Here is an 18,806-nt window from a genome sequence, read left to right as displayed (position 1 = left end):
CCTTACTTTCCGATATACATTCCACAACTTTTTATGCTATACTTTTTTTTTAATCAATTTCCTAATTATACAAATTAGCATAAATTAACAGTCATTTATTCTAATGTAGTAATTTATACTACATATATTTTGTTATATATACATATATTGTATTGTTTAGTTATATTGTATATAGTTACATATTGATGTAGAGGTTTTTAATCACAAGTTATGTGAAAATCTTCAGAGTACTGCTGAAGAAGTAATAAGAAGAAGGCCGGAAAGTCGTTCCTTGGTGGAATGAGAAGTGTAGTAAGGAAATAATAAGGAATTAATGTAAGGAATAAAGCACCTATAAGAATAAGATCATTTAACTATAATTATTTTATTAATTACAAAATAGCACAGGTGATAGTGAGGAGAGTAATATGGACATCTAAGAGAAATTATTCGAGGGAATTTTGCTACAACATTGGGGAAGATAAATAAATGAAGTATGATAAGGAAAATGGGAGGGGAGCGAATAAATAGCAGCAAACCTGTATTAGTACAGTATAATGACAGACTTGTAATATAAGCGGAAAATCAGATGCGTTAGCTGAAACATTTGTTAAAGTGCAAAGTAACTCAGATTTGTACAGAAGAAAGAGAGAAGGTATAGGGAATGTAACTCGAGTAAGAATTCAATTACTGGAGGAAAAAGGACCATCTGGATGTACTTTAGCTGAAGAAAGCGCTTGCAGGGGTTAAGCAAACTTCACCTGGAAGAGATAATATTTGCAATGAGATGGTAAAACATCTATCCGAGACATCACTAACTATAATTTTAAGCCTTTTTAACAAGGTGTGGGAATCAGGGAGGTTACCAGTGGACTGAAAGCATGGTGGCATAGTGCCAATTGCAAAGCCAGTCAAAGACCATACACAACCAAATAACTACAGTCATTAACAGGCATAGCATTAACATTGAATCTTTGCAAACTGATGGAACATATGGTAATGAGCAGACTAGTGCATATCATTGAGAGAGAGAAAAAAACTTTTCTCCCCATACCAAAGTTTCCGGAAAGGGCGAAACACAATGAAATCTGTGCTCTGTTTGGAAGCTGAAATAAGAAAGTCACAAGGAAGTGTTAGTAGGAGTATTTTTCGATGCTGAAAAAGCATACGACATGATATGGAAATAAAATTGGAAAGAACGGAAATAAAAGAAAGAATGTATAATTGGATCAAGAATTTCTTGTTTAAAAGAACTAAGTTAGAGTGGGTTCTGCATTTTCTCAGATATATCCAGCAGAGAATGGAACACCTCAAGGAAGTGTTAGCAGTCCTATTCTGTTTAATCTAATTCAAAGATAGAAATGGGGATTGGAAGGTCCTTGTTTGCAGTAACGGTGCGCTGTAGAAAAGAGGGCGCAATGTGGGGCATGTGGAGAAGTGTACGCAGAATGTTGTTAAAAAAAGTAGAGAACTAGGCTAATGAATGGGGTTTCTGTTTCTCTATAGCAAAAACTCAGGTAATCTGCTTTACTAAAAGGAAAATCAATCCAAAACAATTGGAGCAAGTGTCAGTTATCCGATTTCTGGGAATTCGGATAGATTCAAAACTGAATTTTCAATTCACATGCAGAAAATAGTAGACAAAGGTAAAAAAGCAATAAATGTAATGAGGTGCTTGGCAGGAGTTGAATGGGGGCCATGTCGTCAGACTCTTAAAAGTATGTACTGTGCACTGATAAGAGCAACTCTTGATTATGGCAGTATGGTGTATAGTTCGGCTTCTAAAGCACAACTTTTAAAGATCAAGGCAATTCAATCCCAAGAGCTGCAAATATGTTGTGGAGCAAGAAGATCATCTCCAATATGGCTCCAGAAATTTGAAGGCTTAAGTTAAAGATTATATACGCTATTGATATAAAATGACACTTAGATAGTCATCTAGTAAAAAACGTTCTGAAGGATTGCCAGGAATATGAGCATAAAAACTATTAAACTTTGAATGGACTGCCAATGTAGAGACACAGAATATGGGAATTAGTGACATCAATATTGCCCCTTCTGTGCAACGTTAGCAATTCCTCCTTGGATTTTCCCTGTGCCTGTAGTTGACATTCAGTTATATGAAGAAAAACATAACAAGGAAAGAAATATGTTGACAAATCAGTGCAGCAATACATTGAACAAACTTCTTATAGCATATTGCAAACATACACGGATGGCTCTAAAGATCCTGAATCTGGAATAGAATCAGTATTATGTGTGATTCATATGAAGGAGCAAGATTTCAACTAATTCAAGCTTTAAGATCGTTCGGAATAAATCATTTGTGACTTCAGGTTCTGTTAGGAAATGGCACAAAACAATCAAGAATATTTCATGAATTAATTATTTTCTTAAAAGAAACAAGACTGATATATAGAATTTAAAAATACAGTTGTATTAAATAAAGTGTCATTTGGAACCTTGTTATATATATTTAAAAAGTTTTATTTGTATTTTTATTTTAGTGTCTCAAACTTACAATCATTATGCGCTCCACACTCCTATCCAGTAGGTGGCGGGAATGCACCATTTAAGTTGGTTTGCCAATCGCCATTAACACCAGAAGAAGAGGAATCATTCATTCATTCATTCATTCACATTGTTATGGAAATGTGCGTGGTACGTTGATATAATACTATAGTGTGGTGTGTGTGTGGACTGTGGATGTCCAACATTTGTACAGTTCAGCTGCTGTGGGCTTGTCGTCATTATAGTGACGTGAATGTTCATAGTGAACCCGTGTATTGATGGATTACTTTTACTGATCCATGTAATGTAATTCTGCTGTCAATGAACTCAATGATCAGCTGTCATTGTTGTTGAGAGCCTGTGAGCGGCATAATATGCGAAGTTAGCTGTTACAGAGATGTGTAAGATAGATGTGTTAGTGTATGTAGCCTATAGTTTACATTTGCTTACTTAACGCCCTGACTGAAACACCACGGTACTCTTCTGCAAGTCAAGTCACTTTTATCGTCACATCACCACAGCACATGTGCCTTGGTGAGTGAAATTATTTGGAGCGTGCTCCAGACAGTGCAGAAACAATTAACTTATAACCATACAGACTTCAACAGGTAAAAATATGCAATATGCACATACATATAGTCAGTACACACAGTGTACTTTTAGACATACTTCCAGGTAGCACGACATATTAAACACTACAGAATGTACACATGCTACATTATGTAAACATATACGCATAAAAATATACTAAGGTGCAACAGAGTTTACGTGAACCGAATGCAGAAATGTCATGGATGGTATCCAGTGGTAACGGATAGGTTATTGTATTAAATGCAGTGTGTATGTATAGTCCAGCGCTGAACTGTTAAAGTGCAGTGTGTGGTATACCATATTGTGGGAGTATGCTGTAGAGTCTATTAGTTCTGACTGTTCATTAGTCCGACAACCTGAGGGAAAAAGCTATCCCTGAGTCGGCTAGTGCGGGATCAGATGCTGCGGAGACATCTTCCTGAGGGCAGAAGAGAAAGCAGTCTGTAGGATGGGTGGCTGGAGTCTCTGATGATCCTCCGGGCTTTCCTAAACACCGCCTTGTGTAGATGTCCTGGAGGGAGGGAAGCTCACCTACAACAATGTGGCAGGCAGTTCGCATGACCCTTTTGAGAGCGTAGAGTGTAGAATTGTCTGAGGATGCTGGGACCCAGCCATCTCAGGAAGAAGAGGCGTTGATGTGCCTTCTTCAGCACTGCGTCATTGTGTGTAGTCCATGTGAGACCCACACTGATGTTAACGCAGAGGAACTTGAAGCTGTTTACCTGCTCCACAGGAGTCTTGTCGATGGTTATGAGTGTGTGTTCTCTGCTCTGTCTCCTGAAATTCACCACCAGCTCATTGGTCTTGTTGAGTTAGAGGTGGTTCCCCTGACACCATCTAGTCAGGGTGCTCACCTCCTCTCTGTAAGCTGTCTCATCGTTGTCGGTGATTAGGCCTATCAACGTTGTGTTATCAGCGAATTTGACAAAGACACTGGAGCTGTGTGTGGCTGCACAGTCATGTGTGTACAGGGAGTACAGAAGTGGGCTGAGGACACAGCCTTGAGGAGCACCAGTGTTGAGGGTCAGTGGGGATGAAGTGTTGTTGCCCATTCTGACCACGTGACTTCTGCCTGTTAGGAAGTCCAGGATCCAGCTGAATAGAGATCTGTTTAGTCCCAGAGTCTGGAGCTTTGCAACAAGTGTTGCAAGCACTATGGTGTAAAATGCTATGCTGTAGTCCACAAACAGCATTCTCAAGTAGGAGTTCTTCTTTTCCAGGTGGGAGAGAGCAGTGTGTAGGGTGAAAGCAATAGCAAGTAGGCCTACCACAACTACATATCAGCATGGTATTTATTAAATGATAAAGTATTTATTTATATAATTCTGATATCTGTTGCATAATTTAAGTCCAGGAATAAACAGTTTATGCTTCATCAATGGGTCTTTCACCGTTGCTTGGTCATGATAACCACAAATGTAGTTGCTTGCTTAATTTAGAAAAGCATCTTTCTAAAAGCCAGCATTTTATTTTTGGATTGCGCTTTCGGTTTTACGGTAATACTATCATCCAGAAATATTGTATGTTAAAGCAGTAGAATAGTGCAACTAAATGCAAAGCAACTGAAAACTTTCGGGCTGTTATTTAGGAGTTTTATGGTTGGGATATCCAAAACAAACTATTATTTGGCACCATTCGTTTTTGAAAATCTATATTAATCTTGTGTAAAATATAAAAATAATTATAAAATAAATCTTACTATAAATATATTTATTCACAACTACTTGTATTCATAATTTTAAAATTAGGTGTATTATTTTTTTTTAGCTATACATCTAAGCAGGTTTCACTGATTGAGCAAGAACGATGGTAGATGTCTCAGCAGACAGCATTACTCTCGAGATGCTCAGAGAGGCATGTGTGGGTGTCAGATGCAGTCCGCTGGATGTGATCAACACACCAATGATCCCATGGTCCCAAACCACACTTCCACTCAACAACCCCTGCAACATTCACATCAAACTGGAAAACATGCAGAGGACCGGTCAGTTTGTGCTAACTCTGTTTGCTCTGGTTATGCAATGTGTAAGCATATAATGATTTGTTTTCTTTGCCTCTGCCACCAGGTTCATTTAAGATAAGAGGTGTTGCAAACCAGTTTGCCCGGAGACACAAAGGGGGTTATTTTGTGACCATGTCTGCTGGGAATTATGGAAAGTCTTTTGCATATGCATGTAAGCATTATGGAGCCAAAGGCAAAGTGGTGATGCCAGAAACCGCCCCCACCTCCAGATCCGTTCTGATACAAGTATGACACTCTCATGCTGCTGATACGGTTACACTTTTGTCATAATTGAGTGTTTTAACACAATGTGCCAACCATTTGTAGAGTTTGGGAGTTGAGGTTGAAAGAGCGCCGACTCCTCATCTCATGGATGTTGTTAACCGAAGTGTTCGAGAGCACAGCATGACTTTCCTCCATTCCTTTGATGATCCGGATCTTATCACTGGACATGCCAGGTTTAAGTATAAGTCTGGGATAGATCACCCAAAGCAAGGAGACCCTGTCATTATTTACTCACCATGATGTCATTCCAATCCTGCATGACTTCTTTTTTCTTTATCTGAACACAACAGGAGATATTTTGAAGAATGTTCTCATGATTTTGCTCATATTATGAAAGTGAATTGTGACTGCATAGCTTCTAAAAGAACATAAAGCACTTTAAAGGCTACATAAATGTAGTACACATTTTCTTGCAAAAACATAAAACTTCGAATAACATTCAAGTTGGTAAATAAAAATAGAATTTTAATTTTGGCTGAAATATTCCTTTACAAAATGGACTCATCAACCGTTGATCTCCTCAAAAAAGGTACAGAATCTGTCACTAGGGGAGTAGTCTTTCAAAAGGTACACTTTTGTAACATATTCACCCCCAAAGCATGTATATCAGTACCTTAAAGGTACATAGTAGTATCTCTTTTGGCAGTGGATGCATGATCAATTTAACGTGTGCATCAGAAATGGATTGTATTGTAATTTGTTGTCTCATGCCAGTGTCTTTTGGAATGGTAGCTTAGGTTTTGAGATCCTGGAAGTTGTGCCCTATCCAGATGTTGTGGTTGTTTGCTGTGGTGGAGGAGGGTTACTTGCTGGTGTGGCAGCTGCCATCAAACTGTCTGGTTGTGAGAACACAAAGATCTATGGAGTGGAACCAGAAGGAGGTGAATATTCAGAATCTTTTTTTTTTTTTTACAGTTAGGCCTAATTTGGTACATTAGTTATCAGTGAGCAATGTATTTCCTACAACATTCAATAAACTTTGTCAGTGCTAGATAATAAAAATGCAAAACTAAAACCCTCTGAGATGTTATAAATTCACTGTAAACCACGGCTTCACAGGGCATGTTGCTTTTGTAAAACGGTTATTCCATATACGTAGTAAGTTTTCTCAGAATAAAACAAAGCAAATAAAGTTTAATGATATTAATAAAAACAGTATTCTTCCACAAACAATAGCTGTGTCTCATTTAGAAGGCTGCGCCCTCCGAAGGTTGCATTCAAAGGCTGCATACGCCATCGAGGTTGTCTCATTTCAGAAAAGCAAGTAGCACACTCCGAATGCGACCTTCGAATGCGACCTTTTTTCACAGGAATTCGACGGATACATGAGGTGTATCCTTCGCTGCTACAGATAACCCACAATTCTTTGCGTCGCCATAAATAACCGTTGTTTATTTGAAAAAATGGCGGCGGCAGATCTACACACAAGCAGAGATGTGGTGTTTAAATGTAAGTATTTTAAAGTTCTTCATTTTAAAAAAATTGAATTACAAGTGTGGTCAACATGATTACAAGTGTTTAGCTCCTCAAACATTGAATAAAATAAAACAAGTAAAAACTTTTTTTTTTCAAATTACTTTCCAAATGTAGAAATTATTTTCCTAATATTTTTTTCTTTAACAAGTGTGAGAGCGCAACGACGCTATGTGTTGGCATAGCAACGTGATACTTCCTGTTTCCTTTTCCTTCCATCCTACGAAGGCCGTCTCGTTTAATCCCAGGGTTAAGGACACTCCGTATACGCATCCTAGAGAGGATTCGACCTCCAGAGGATGCGACCTCCGGAGGACGTGGCCTTCTAAATGAGACACAGCTAATGTAGTTCCTCAGAAACAGTTGTGGTTCCAACAAAGTGGTTGCCGAGCAACACAAGAAGTAAACAAAGGTGTATGTTTGTAGTGTAATACAACAATACAACAGCTTTGAACTCTGCTCAACCAATCAGAATCAAGGACCGGAACAATCCGTTTTATAACAATGTTTTTATTCCGCTTTGCGTCATGCCTAACAACGCCCCTTAAAGGGATAGTTCACCCAAAAATGAAAATTATGTCATTAATGACTAGCCCTCATGTCATTCCAAACCCGTAAGACCTCCGTTCATCTTCGGAACACAGTTTAAGATATTTTAGATTTAGTCTGAGAGCTTTCAGTCCCTCCATTGAAACTGTGTGCACGGTATCCTGTCCATGTCCAGAAAGGTAATAAAAACATCTTCAAAGTAGTCCATGTGACATCAGAGGGTCAGTTAGAATTTTTTGAAACATCGAAAATACATTTTGGTCCAAAAATAGCAAAAACTACGACTTTATTCAGCAGTGTCTTCTTTTCCGGGTCTGTTGTGAGCGTGTTCACTGCAGTGTAGTGATATCCGGTTCGTGTTAGAATCACTCGATGTAACTGGATCTTCTTGAATCAGTTCACCAAATCGAACTGAATCTTTTGAAATGGTTTGCGTCTCCAATAAGCATTAATTCACAAATGACTTAAGCTGTTAACTTTTTTAATGTGGCTGACACTCTCTCTGAGTTAAAACAAACCAATATCCCGGAGTAATTCATTTACTCAAACAGTACACTGACTGAACTGCTGTGAAGAGAGAACTGAAGATGAACACCGAGCCGAGCCAGATAACGAACGAACGATTGACTCATTCTCGAGTCAAGATTCGGTTGTCGGATCACCAGTAGTGATGGGAAGTTCTGTTCTTTTCCGCAAACCGGTTCTTCCGGACAGTTCGATTCAATAAACTGGTTGAAGAAAACGGTTCACCGGTTCTTTTGCGCTCGACATAAGACGTCATTGGCGATGATTGCCCTTGATTCAATCCTTCGGTTTACCCGCGCTCATAACATTAGCACAGAATCAGTTCAGAATCAATCACCAGAAGAATCAGTTCGGTTCAGACGCTCTGTGGGTCAGTCTGCTTCACACTGAATCACATGTGCGCAGTATCATCAGCTCCTCGGTTCACGAATCGGACGCATCCGACAGAAACGTTTCTTAAATCGAGAACAAGTCATTCTTTTGTTCATTATCTGGCTTGGCTCGGTGTTCATCTTCAGTTCTCTCTTCACAGCAGTTCAGTCAGTGTACTGTTTGAGTAAATGAATTACTCCGGGATATTGGTTTGTTTTAACTCAGAGGGAGTGTCAGCCACATTAAAAAAGTTAACAGCTTAAGTCATTTGTGGATTAATGCTTATTGGAGACGCGAACCATTTTAAACGATTCAGTTCGATTTGGTGAACTAGTTCTAGAAGATCCGGTTACATCGAGTGATTCGTTTGAGAACCGGATATCACAAACTGCTTTGTTTTGAACTCTCTCACAACAGACACGGAAGAGAAGACACTGCTGAATAAAGTCGTCGTTTTTACTATTTTTGGACCAAAATGTATTTTCGATGTTTCAAAAAATTCTAACTGACCCTCTGATGTCACATGGACTACTTTGATGATGTTTTTTTACCTTTCTGGACATGGACAGTATACTGTACACACAGTTTCAATGGAGGGACTGAGAGCTCTCGGACTAAATCTAAAATATCTTAAACTGTGTCCCGAAGATGAAACGGAAGTCTAACGGGTTTGGAACGACATGAGATTACATTATTACATAATTTTCGTTTTTCGATGAACTAACCCTTTAACTGTTATAAATTCACTTTAAACCACAGCTTCTTGCTTTAGTAATTGAATGACACTTTTGTTTCTCGGACATGTTCACATAAACCCTCTTGCCTTTCAACAGCGTGTACAATGTACAAGAGCTTCATTGTGAAGAAGCCTGTTGGTATGGATGCCAAAAGCATTGCTTCAGGGCTAGCACCACCATTTGCAGGTATGAATGAATTCTTCTTTGAAAACTTTACGGAAGTGTTCATTATAACTTTACATTATTTGGACTTTTTGAAACTTCACCCTCAGGTTCTTTGCCATATGAGCTGTGTCAGAAGTATGTGGAGAATATTGTGCTGGTGACCGATGAGGAGATCAAATCAGCAGTTTCCATACTTTATAGGGCTGGACTCGTTGTTGAACCTTCAGGTGCTGCAGCTTTCGCTGCCGTCACGAATGACAAAATCCCAGATATCAATGGCAAGAATGTGGTGGTCATCCTCAGCGGAGGAAACATTGAGAAAGATGAGCTTAGCAACTTTCCTGATTAAGTTAAAGGCTTATTTAGATAGTAATCATGTTCCTATACAGTTAAAGCATATATGGCCTGTGAAGTGCAATAATATATTATTCAAACCTCCCAGAGGAAAAGTGACTTGTGTAGATATGGCTATTTTCAGACTGCATGCAAACTGGATATTTCTGCACTATTAATTGCAAGAGTTGTATGTCCAAAAATAACCAACTTATCCGCATGAGCTGCTTTGGACTTCCTCTAAGACAACTTTTACATGTATCTTATGATCTCCCCCTTGGAAATTTGACCCTAGTTGAAAACTCTACATAAAAAAACAGTCTACACATCACAAGATCCTATTATTATTTTATTTTATTCAAAAAAAAATTTTTTCACATGTTCCACTACAGTAGATCTGACACGTAGAAATCCAGTGTGGGTTTATTTAAAATAGAAATATATCAACGTATTGATTAGCTATGCGACATCTTTATTGGCCATCCTGCAAACAACAGCGTCCGAAAGACTGCCACACTTTTCCTCCAGTGGTGCGACTTTGTAGAGCTGTAATGAGAGACACAGATGTATGTTTCAATCAAATGCAATAAACAAGGAACTCTACAGTGTTCTACATCAGTACTGTGCCAAAAGTCATACCTTTTTAATCTTAGCGACATCAGTGAAATCAGACACTCGATCAACGGCAACCTGTTGTCCGTCCACCTTTGAGACGATGTCATCGATGCAGAGGGTCTCGTCTTTGTTGTGAACTAACACAATGTGAACCGCACTGTCACTGTCTGAGATCCCAAACCTTTTGAATGCTTCAGATATCTGCCAGACAATAAACTTCCTTAAAACGGTAAGCCAATAAAGAATGAAGCTGTGTTCCTGTACTGTAAAAGTATTACTCACATTGTTTGTGGGTGAAAGATTAAAAATGATTTCCGAGTAAAGGCTCCGGGTTTTCATTTTTCCTTTTTTATGAAGGTGAACTGCTTTATTTGCTGCCACCAAGATCTGGAATGTGTCCACAACCTTTATAGGCAAAATGAAACATGACAAATATATGACAATTCAGCTTTACCAACAAAGGAATAAATTATATATTAAAATACAAAACAACAAAAAAAATAGGTATTGTAAATTGCATTAATGCTTCATAATATTACTGTGTTTATGGTAATATATAAATGCAGCCTTGTTGAGCATTTAAAACTTAAATTATTTATAACTTTTTGAAAGGCGAGTTATTGTGTGTATATATTTGCATGTTCAAAACGGTATTGCCATGAGACCATCCAAAGCAGGGTATTACCATGGTCATTTTTATTAGGGATGTTGAATTTCTGTATATATGGTTGGCTATATAGCCTTAAATGAGTTTGTAGATGATTTGATAAAGTGCTCTTACCATTGATGGATTTATCAAGGCGCCTTTTATTTCTCCATTCACTGCCATTTTTCTCAACTCCGTCGCATTTTTTACATCTTTGAAGAGCAGCTGAGTCACCGTGTATTCAGGAAACAGTTCTAAGTCTTGTGTGAGATGCATAATTAATACTTTAAAGTCGTCAGTGCAACATGAACGTTATCTAGACAGCATAAGGTACCCAGAGTGGCAACACACGGAACAATAATAATGTGACACCGATGGGAATGGTTCCGACCATAGACTGGTTCCGACTTTACAAATTTCAGTCGATGCAATTGTGCTGGTGATGTTCCGTTTATTACAAAGCCATACATTACATAATATATAGACAGTCTATAAAGTGAATGATATACTTAGTTTATAAAGTAAATGAAAACTACAGAAACAAATAACTCGCGCAATGGTTAGTATGCGACAGTTGTCTGAAATGGGCGGGACCTATCGGCTCAGAAGTCGTTTCTGTTTGGTCGACTAGCTATGATTGACTTATATAATAATACTTGTTTTTTAAACCCTTTTTGTGTATTTTTAATTAGTTTTTTCGGGGTCAGTTCACAGATGACAAATTTAGTAAATTAATTAAAAATGTATTTATTTTAAATCCCGTTGCTTTGAGATTGCACGGTCGGATTTATGTTCCAGGCACTAATCTTTACATGTTAATGTAATTATTTTTACTAGAGAAGAAATCATTATGCTTTTTTTATATAAATAATTTTATAAGGGACATATCATAGTATGGTTATGTACATATTTCAATGTGACTATACATTTGTTTACTATTATTGACAACATCGGGTGGAACCGATTGTTCACGCTCCCGATTTAGACACGGACGCTTGTATGTGACGCACCAGTAAGCTGTCAAAAACCTAAACTTAAAAATGCGAATTTTGCATATATGTGTGCATTTTTGACACTCTGAAGAAAGCTCGATTACAAGGAATGATTGCTTCGCATCCCATCTTACTCATCCTCATATATCATTCATTTCCATAAGTGTATATCAAAGATCGAGTGTTCTTGTGTTTCTTTGAATAAGGATGGAGAGATTTGAGGTTTATATCTTCACTGCTCTGTGCAGCATTAACTTTCTCGTATCCTGCCTTCTGTTCTCCAAAATCACACGGGAGCAGAGATACCCGTACATGGATGAGATCTTCCATGTTCCCCAAGCCCAGAAGTTCTGTGAGGGGAAGTTTCAGGAGGTATGATTGTTAATGATGCTCGAGTTTCTCAGTGTTTTTGGACATTAATGCTCATGTGCCCCTCTCCACAGTGGGATCCGATGATCACCACTCTTCCCGGGTTGTATCTTGCATCAGTGGGTCTGATCAGGCCTGTGGTGTGGCTGGCGGATCTGAAGGGCAGTGTGGTCTGCTCCACTGCAATGCTCCGATTCATCAATCTGCTCTTTAATAGTGGCAATCTCTACATCATCTATCTGATCATATGCAGACTGCACATGAAAGATAAGGTGCCTGATTTGTTTTATTTTTCTTTAAGTTTACAGGGGATTTTTCCATTATGGGCTCTTAATTTAATTGCCTTTTTAAAAAAATATAGAAAAAAAGCTCTTAATAATCTGGCTGATCAAAGTGTAAAATGTATAGTTTTTATATTGTTTGCAATGTAAATTATGTTTTATAACAATATATAATGTAATGTTAAAAAAAATAATAATTAACTACATTTCTAATTAAAAAGTCAAATTTCCTTGATTTTTAAAGCAATTCATAATAATAATAATTTATTATTGAGGGGATGCGTGGCTAGGAGGCAAGCCAAAAACAAAGAAAAACTGACAATTGTATTATTATATAATCTTATTATCATACTAGTAGGCATGAAAAAAAAATGTTTTGTAAATATAACATAGAAAAACAATGTGTGTGTATCTACACACACACACACACACATTTTTTGTTCTTTGTATGTATATTTATGGTAAATCTGTTTTTCCCCCATTATCTGAAGCAACTGACTGATATTTACACATTTAAAACTCATAATTGTTGGGTGTTGCTTGTTGCTGAGATGTGAAGTTATGTTAAAAAAAGATAAACCATAACCAGATCAGTTGTTACAGTTGATTATAAACATAGATAAGCATCGTAATTTAGTATATATTAATTACCAAGAGGGTAAGCAACAAAATAAATAAATACCATTTGACACTAATATTATATTAAATAACAATATTGTAATATTATATTGTAAATATTATGGTTATATATATATATATATATATATATATATATATATACATATAATATATATAATTGCATACAGGACAGGATTTTCAATAAATATAATAGTAATTTCAAAGTAAATTCACAGTGACCAAATTTTGTCATTAACCATAAAAGCTGTGACTGGTGCTTGCACATTTGTTATGTGGTTGCTAAGATATGAATTGTTTTTCAGCATTGTGTTGGGCTGCAGTCTATTGTATTTATTTTATTTTTTAAATTGTCCACCAGGTGAAAAGTGTAAATCCCATTGCTTTGAAAATGTAGAGCTTCAACAAAGGCACCTGGCAACCACCCAAAACAACTTAGCAATTGTATAGCCTTGTATTTGAGTTGAGTGACACCTTCAGATCAGCTGTCAAGTGTAATACTATGGTGTTATATTTCACACACACACTCTCTCTCTCTCTCTCTCTCTCTCTCTCTCTCTCTCTCTCTCTCTAGTCCCGTTCTGCCGCTCGTCGAATGTTCTCTGCCCTGGCTCTGTCCACGTTTCCAGTGCTGTACTTTTTCACGTTCTTGTATTACACTGACGCAGGCTCCACATTCTTCACCCTCTTCATGTATCTCATGGCGCTGTATGGAAGCCACAAAGCAGCGGCGCTTCTCGGCGTCTGCGCCGTCCTCTTCCGCCAGACCAACATCATCTGGGTGGTGTTCTGCGCTGGCACCGTGGTGGCTCAAAAACTGGACGAGAGCTGGCGGACTGAATCGAAGAAGCGAGACGAAAAATCACCTTCTCAGGTCCCTCTAACCATCAATGTGGCAATGAGAGTGATGCGTTTCCTGTTGGAATTCCTAAAAACGCCCAACAATATAAAAGCCGTGGTCTTGTTGACATGGCCATATATTGCCGTAGCTGTTGTCTTTGCAGTTTTTGTCGTGTTGAACGACGGAATTGTGGTTGGAGATCGTAGTAGTCACGAAGCATGTCTGAACTTTCCTCAGATTTTCTATTTCCTGTCATTCACTCTTCTATTTTCTCTTCCTACGTCGCTGAGTTACCAAAGGGTAGTCAGGTTTCTGCAGTCTTTGAGAAAGCAGCCCTTGATTTATGCCGTACTGATGACGTTCTCCCTGTTTTTAGTCTGGAGATTCACATTTGTTCACAAATACCTGCTTGCAGACAACAGGCACTTTCCATTTTATGTATGGAAGCGGATTTTCCAGAGACACGAGCTTGTCCGTTTCCTGTTAGTCCCTGGATATGTGTTTGCAGCATGGAACTTTCTAGATACTTTGAGGTCCAAGTCGTTGTTCTGGTTCCTGTGTTTCGCCGCGTGTCTGGTGGCGGCCACTGTTCCACAGAAACTCCTGGAGTTCCGATATTTTATCCTTCCGTATTTGTTTTATCGCGTCCACATCCCTGTACCGTCTTTACCCAGACTGCTAGTCGAGTTCGGCCTCTTCACTGCAGTAAACACAGCTACAGTTTACATATTCATCTATAAAATATTTCAGTGGCCTGACAGTACGGCTGCACAAAGATTCATGTGGTGACACAATTCTTATTCTCACATTCTCTATACACAGAGGAAAAGGAGTGATGTTTTCACTATTTTACCAAAAAAATAAAAAGTTCAGAATATGATCCCACAACTTTGAAATACCGCTGAGCCATGCTCCAGCTTTGTTTTGCTGTTATTGTAATGTTAATTAGTTTGTTTTAATCCACTGGTGATATTAAGTAACGTGTAAATGTATGAGCAGGATTTTGTTTTAGTTTACTTTGTATGCTATAATACATATTCCCATTCCTCTGACCAACCCAATCAGAATTCATTTTTGTTGTGATTTTGCCTAATATTAAGTACAAGCTTTATATGTTTGTTTATTAAATGCTGTTTAAATTCATTTAATTGTTACAGTGGCTTTTGTTCATTGTTGTGTAATTTTATATTTCCTTTTTGATTTTGATTTTTCATTGTTGTCTCAGTTTTTTATGGTAGACATCAGGTTTCACATTTTTGAATGTAAATTTCTCATGAACAGTGATTTGTGTCTGTGTTTTTCAAATTCTTATTTGTCTTTCCTCTCCTTCTTTGTTTGGGATATTAAAGTCATTTTGATACATAAACATGGCTAAATACATTCATTATCTACATAACTTTAAGTGTTTTATTAAGGTTTCTGGTTTAGTAAAGCCATTAATGATGCATTAATTAAATTATAATATTGTTTGAATTAATGACAATTTGAGAGAAGAGAGTGAGACGTTTCCTAACAGTTTTATTCATTAGCCCAGAGACACATTGAACAATTGTAACATTGTAACTTGTAAATTTACTCTTGGTGCCCCTGATCCAGTCCTGCTGTGTCCAGTCTCATATTCTTGAAAACACAGAGATGTTTTACTTCCACAAAACCATGAAGTAAAGCTAGCACTGAAGCAGTTTCTGCTGGTTTATAGCCCATATGACAATTCACAATAACTTTAACTGTGTTTTAATCACTCATGGGTAGGTTAATTTAAAATATAATAAAGTATTCATTGCTTTATAGTAGATGTAATTAATCTCAGCAATGTGGAGTCCCCGCATTGAAATGTACTTCTAAATAATGATATTTAATGATGGAATGCTAGTATTTGTCACATAACACATGTTAGAGGAGGAGCATCTCTGTTCTGTAAAAAGTCTGTTGCCTCATCTGTAACCTGAGACCCAGCAAACAAGGATAAAGTAAGTAAAACATTGATTGTTTTGTTTTTTCCTTACCAGTATGAATTTAAAAAAAATTACATTTACATTTAGTCAAAGTGACTTACAGTTGGGGAAAATATGAAGCGATTTTTTCTTAAAGAGGCAAACAGACACAGGAAGAGTTCGTAATACCAAGTTTCAGGCATTGTTCAAAAAAGAATCTAGAAAGGGAAGTAATAAACATTTGTTTCAGCTATTGCTTGGAAAAAGGTCAGTGATTCATCTTTCCAGATGGGGTGGGAAGATGATTCATCCAGCCAGGAATGGTGAACAAGAATGTTCTGTGTTTCTCTGTGATGATACCACGAGGCATCGCTCACTAGTGGATCTCAGGCTTCTGGAGGGGATGTAGACTCTTTTGGGCTCGTTGAAGATCAGTCATTCTGCTGCATTCTGAATGATAGTTTTCTACTTCATAATTCATATAATATTTGATACTGAAGGTATTTAATCATTTGAAAATATCTAAAAAAAAATTAAATAATTAAACGTAATATTTATTTTTAAAATTTCCAAACTTTTCTCAGACTAAAATGTCAACGTCTGACAACCATTTGCACAAAGAGGAGAAAGCAGAAAGCTCTGCTATCAAGAAACAATCTGGGATTGAGAATGAGGAGGAAGAAAATGAGCCAGGAAATTACAGCCTCGACCAGCTTGAAACTGAGATCAGTAAACTAAGCATTAAGGTAATGGTAGAGCAATGCATACTCTATGGTAGATGCCTATAATTTTTTCTAGTAAATTTAAAGGAACTGTTAACTTTAAAATTAAAATTGTGCCATGATTTACTGACTCTTATTTCATCCCAAACCTATATTTCTTAGAGTAAGCTTCTTCTAGTTAACATTAATGTAATATTTATTAATGAACAATACTTTTACATAATTTATTAGTATGAGGTGATGTTGATTGATTTAAAGGAAACTTATAAGCATCAAAATCAACCTAGGTTCTTAGTATTATTGTACAGATATTCAGTGCTGTAAAATGGTGGATGGGGATCAGGGGCTACAGTTGAATAAATGTTGAGTAAACTGTTTTATCTTTCTAGGACTCACCTGACAGAAAAGAGATCAAAGTCAAATTTTTGATCAATGTTGTTGTGGGAGTGACACGGGAAATGAGCACAAATGCTGAATCACATTGTCAGAAGTTTCTTGATCTTCTGAAAAGTCAAGCTTTCAAGAAAGAAGACAGATTCCGTTATGAGGACATTGCTGTCGTTTTTGGCCTTAATGGAAAAGAATCAGATGAAGAAATTGTAAAAACTGAATTGAGAAAAACTGTTGAAAGTGAAATCACTTTTAAAAAATGGGGCTTTAAATGGCCAGAAAAGTACAAAATCCCATATCGACTAATAAGAGAAAAAAATAAACGATCAGAGCACACCAAGGAATTAGTAAGAAACTTTAGGGAGAACTACCCTGAAGTTCAAATCTATTTCTGCTTTTTTGATGCAGACACAGTTGATTTTAATGAGGTGTTGAGTTCTTACATAGATATAATCATAGAGCACAACAACCCAACAGTGATGTCAACTGGTTTTCTGTTCCCTAAAGACAGTAAGTTCAGAATAAAGAGTGAACATGACCGAGACGTGCGCATAATAACAGCTAAGCACTTTCCTCTGGGCACTTATTACCCAGAGCCCAACTTCTGTGTGCTTCTACCTGATGGACATGACACTCTTCCTGAGCGTTTCACTAATACAAAATCTAGAGAAATGAACATGGAATCTCCTGTTTTGATAAGACAAGTTAAACGGCGACAGGGTTTCACTGCTGTGTTTGCAAATAAAAACACAATTATTACACGTGATTCAAGACAAAAACATAGCCATAGTAGTCCAAGGACGTGGGCAATTAGTGCTTATACACACGGAGAGCTTAAAATCACTAACACATGTAAAGAAGAATTTATGAAAAGCAGGACTAATGCACTTGGTATTTATTACTTTGCTATATCTATGTTACGGAATCTTTTAAAGTCAGAAAATGAGGCTCAGAGGATAAAAAATGGCAGACTTTTTGCAGGTGATGGTGCAGATAAAGTAATCCAGGCAGCTAAAGCTGTTCGAGGGTATCTAAGCAAATTACAGGCAGAACAGAACCATGATGCAAAAGGTTCGGAAGAGACAGAAGAGCAAAAAGAGCCACAAGAACAAGAAGAGCCAGAAGAGAAAGAAGACCAAGAAGAGCCAGAAGAGCTAGAAGGGCAAAAAGAGCCAGAAGGGCAAGAAGAGCCAGAAGAGCAAGAAGATCTAGAAGGGCAGGAAGAGCAAGAAGACCCAGAAGATCTAGAAGGGCAGGAAGAGCAAGAAGAGCCAGAAGAGCAAGAAGACCCGGAAGATCTAGAAGGGCAGGAAGAGCAAGAAGACCCAGAAGATCTAGAAGGGCAGGAAGGGCAAGAAGAGCCAGAAGATCAAGAAGACCCAGAAGATCTAGAAGGGCAGGAAGAGCAAGAAGAGCCAGAAGATCTAGAAGGGCAGGAAGAGCAAGAAGAGCCAGAAGAGCAAGAAGACCCAGAAGATCTAGAAGGGCAGGAAGAGCAAGAAGACCCAGAAGATCTAGAAGGGCAGGAAGAGCAAGAAGAGCCAGAAGATCAAGAAGACCCAGAAGATCTAGAAGGGCAGGAAGAGCAAGAAGACCCAGAAGATCTAGAAGGGCAGGAAGAGCAAGAAGATCAAGAAGAGCAAGAAGACCCAGAAGATCTAGAAGGGCAGGAAGAGCAAGAAGAGCCAGAAGAGCCAGAAGATCTAGAAGGGCAGGAAGAGCAAGAAGAGCCAGAAGAGCAAGAAGACCCAGAAGATCTAGAAGGGCAGGAAGAGCAAGAAGACCAAGAAGACCCAGAAGATCTAGAAGGGCAGGAAGAGCAAGAAGAGCCAGAAGATCAAGAAGACCCAGAAGATCT

General features: G+C 37.8%; 4 protein-coding genes across 6 annotated transcripts; 3 read left to right on the top strand and 1 right to left on the bottom strand.

Moving 5' to 3' along the window:
- The first annotated feature begins 4,506 nt into the window (after positions 1-4,506).
- Positions 4,507-10,460, top strand: srr (serine racemase). 2 transcript variants are annotated; one of them, XM_059511488.1, is made up of 7 exons: positions 4,507-4,577; positions 4,865-5,065; positions 5,148-5,329; positions 5,411-5,541; positions 6,101-6,249; positions 9,121-9,210; positions 9,297-10,460. In XM_059511488.1, exons 2-7 carry the CDS (start codon positions 4,888-4,890, stop codon positions 9,536-9,538), a joined length of 972 nt encoding a protein of 323 aa, XP_059367471.1. In that variant the 5' UTR covers positions 4,507-4,577; positions 4,865-4,887; the 3' UTR covers positions 9,539-10,460. The 2 variants fall into 2 exon arrangements, with proteins under 2 accessions (XP_059367471.1, XP_059367470.1); XM_059511487.1 differs by having other exon boundaries at positions 4,849-5,065.
- Positions 9,933-11,303, bottom strand: LOC132105935 (EKC/KEOPS complex subunit TPRKB-like). 2 transcript variants are annotated; one of them, XM_059511489.1, is made up of 4 exons: positions 10,919-11,303; positions 10,420-10,542; positions 10,162-10,353; positions 9,933-10,068 (listed from the first exon to the last, which is right to left on the bottom strand). In XM_059511489.1, exons 1-4 carry the CDS (start codon positions 11,057-11,059, stop codon positions 9,982-9,984), a joined length of 543 nt encoding a protein of 180 aa, XP_059367472.1. In that variant the 5' UTR covers positions 11,060-11,303; the 3' UTR covers positions 9,933-9,981. The 2 variants fall into 2 exon arrangements, with proteins under 2 accessions (XP_059367472.1, XP_059367473.1); XM_059511490.1 differs by having other exon boundaries at positions 10,162-10,338; positions 10,919-11,162.
- Positions 11,304-11,757: 454 nt separating this feature from the next.
- On the top strand, positions 11,758-14,769 carry alg10 (ALG10 alpha-1,2-mannosyltransferase). The gene is made up of 3 exons (XM_059511485.1): positions 11,758-12,147; positions 12,219-12,416; positions 13,636-14,769. Exons 1-3 carry the CDS (start codon positions 11,983-11,985, stop codon positions 14,689-14,691), a joined length of 1,419 nt encoding a protein of 472 aa, XP_059367468.1. The 5' UTR covers positions 11,758-11,982; the 3' UTR covers positions 14,692-14,769.
- A 1,621-nt stretch (positions 14,770-16,390) lies between these two features.
- On the top strand, positions 16,391-18,556 carry LOC132105406 (uncharacterized). The gene is made up of 3 exons (XM_059510487.1): positions 16,391-16,582; positions 16,948-18,479; positions 18,529-18,556. Exons 1-3 carry the CDS (start codon positions 16,427-16,429, stop codon positions 18,554-18,556), a joined length of 1,716 nt encoding a protein of 571 aa, XP_059366470.1. The 5' UTR covers positions 16,391-16,426.
- The last annotated feature ends 250 nt before the right edge of the window (positions 18,557-18,806 follow it).

Source organism: Carassius carassius, chromosome 26 (assembly GCF_963082965.1).
Source record: "Carassius carassius chromosome 26, fCarCar2.1, whole genome shotgun sequence".
In the NCBI taxonomy this organism is placed as follows: domain Eukaryota; kingdom Metazoa; phylum Chordata; class Actinopteri; order Cypriniformes; family Cyprinidae; genus Carassius; species Carassius carassius.
This window is presented reverse-complemented; position numbering and strand designations above follow the sequence as displayed.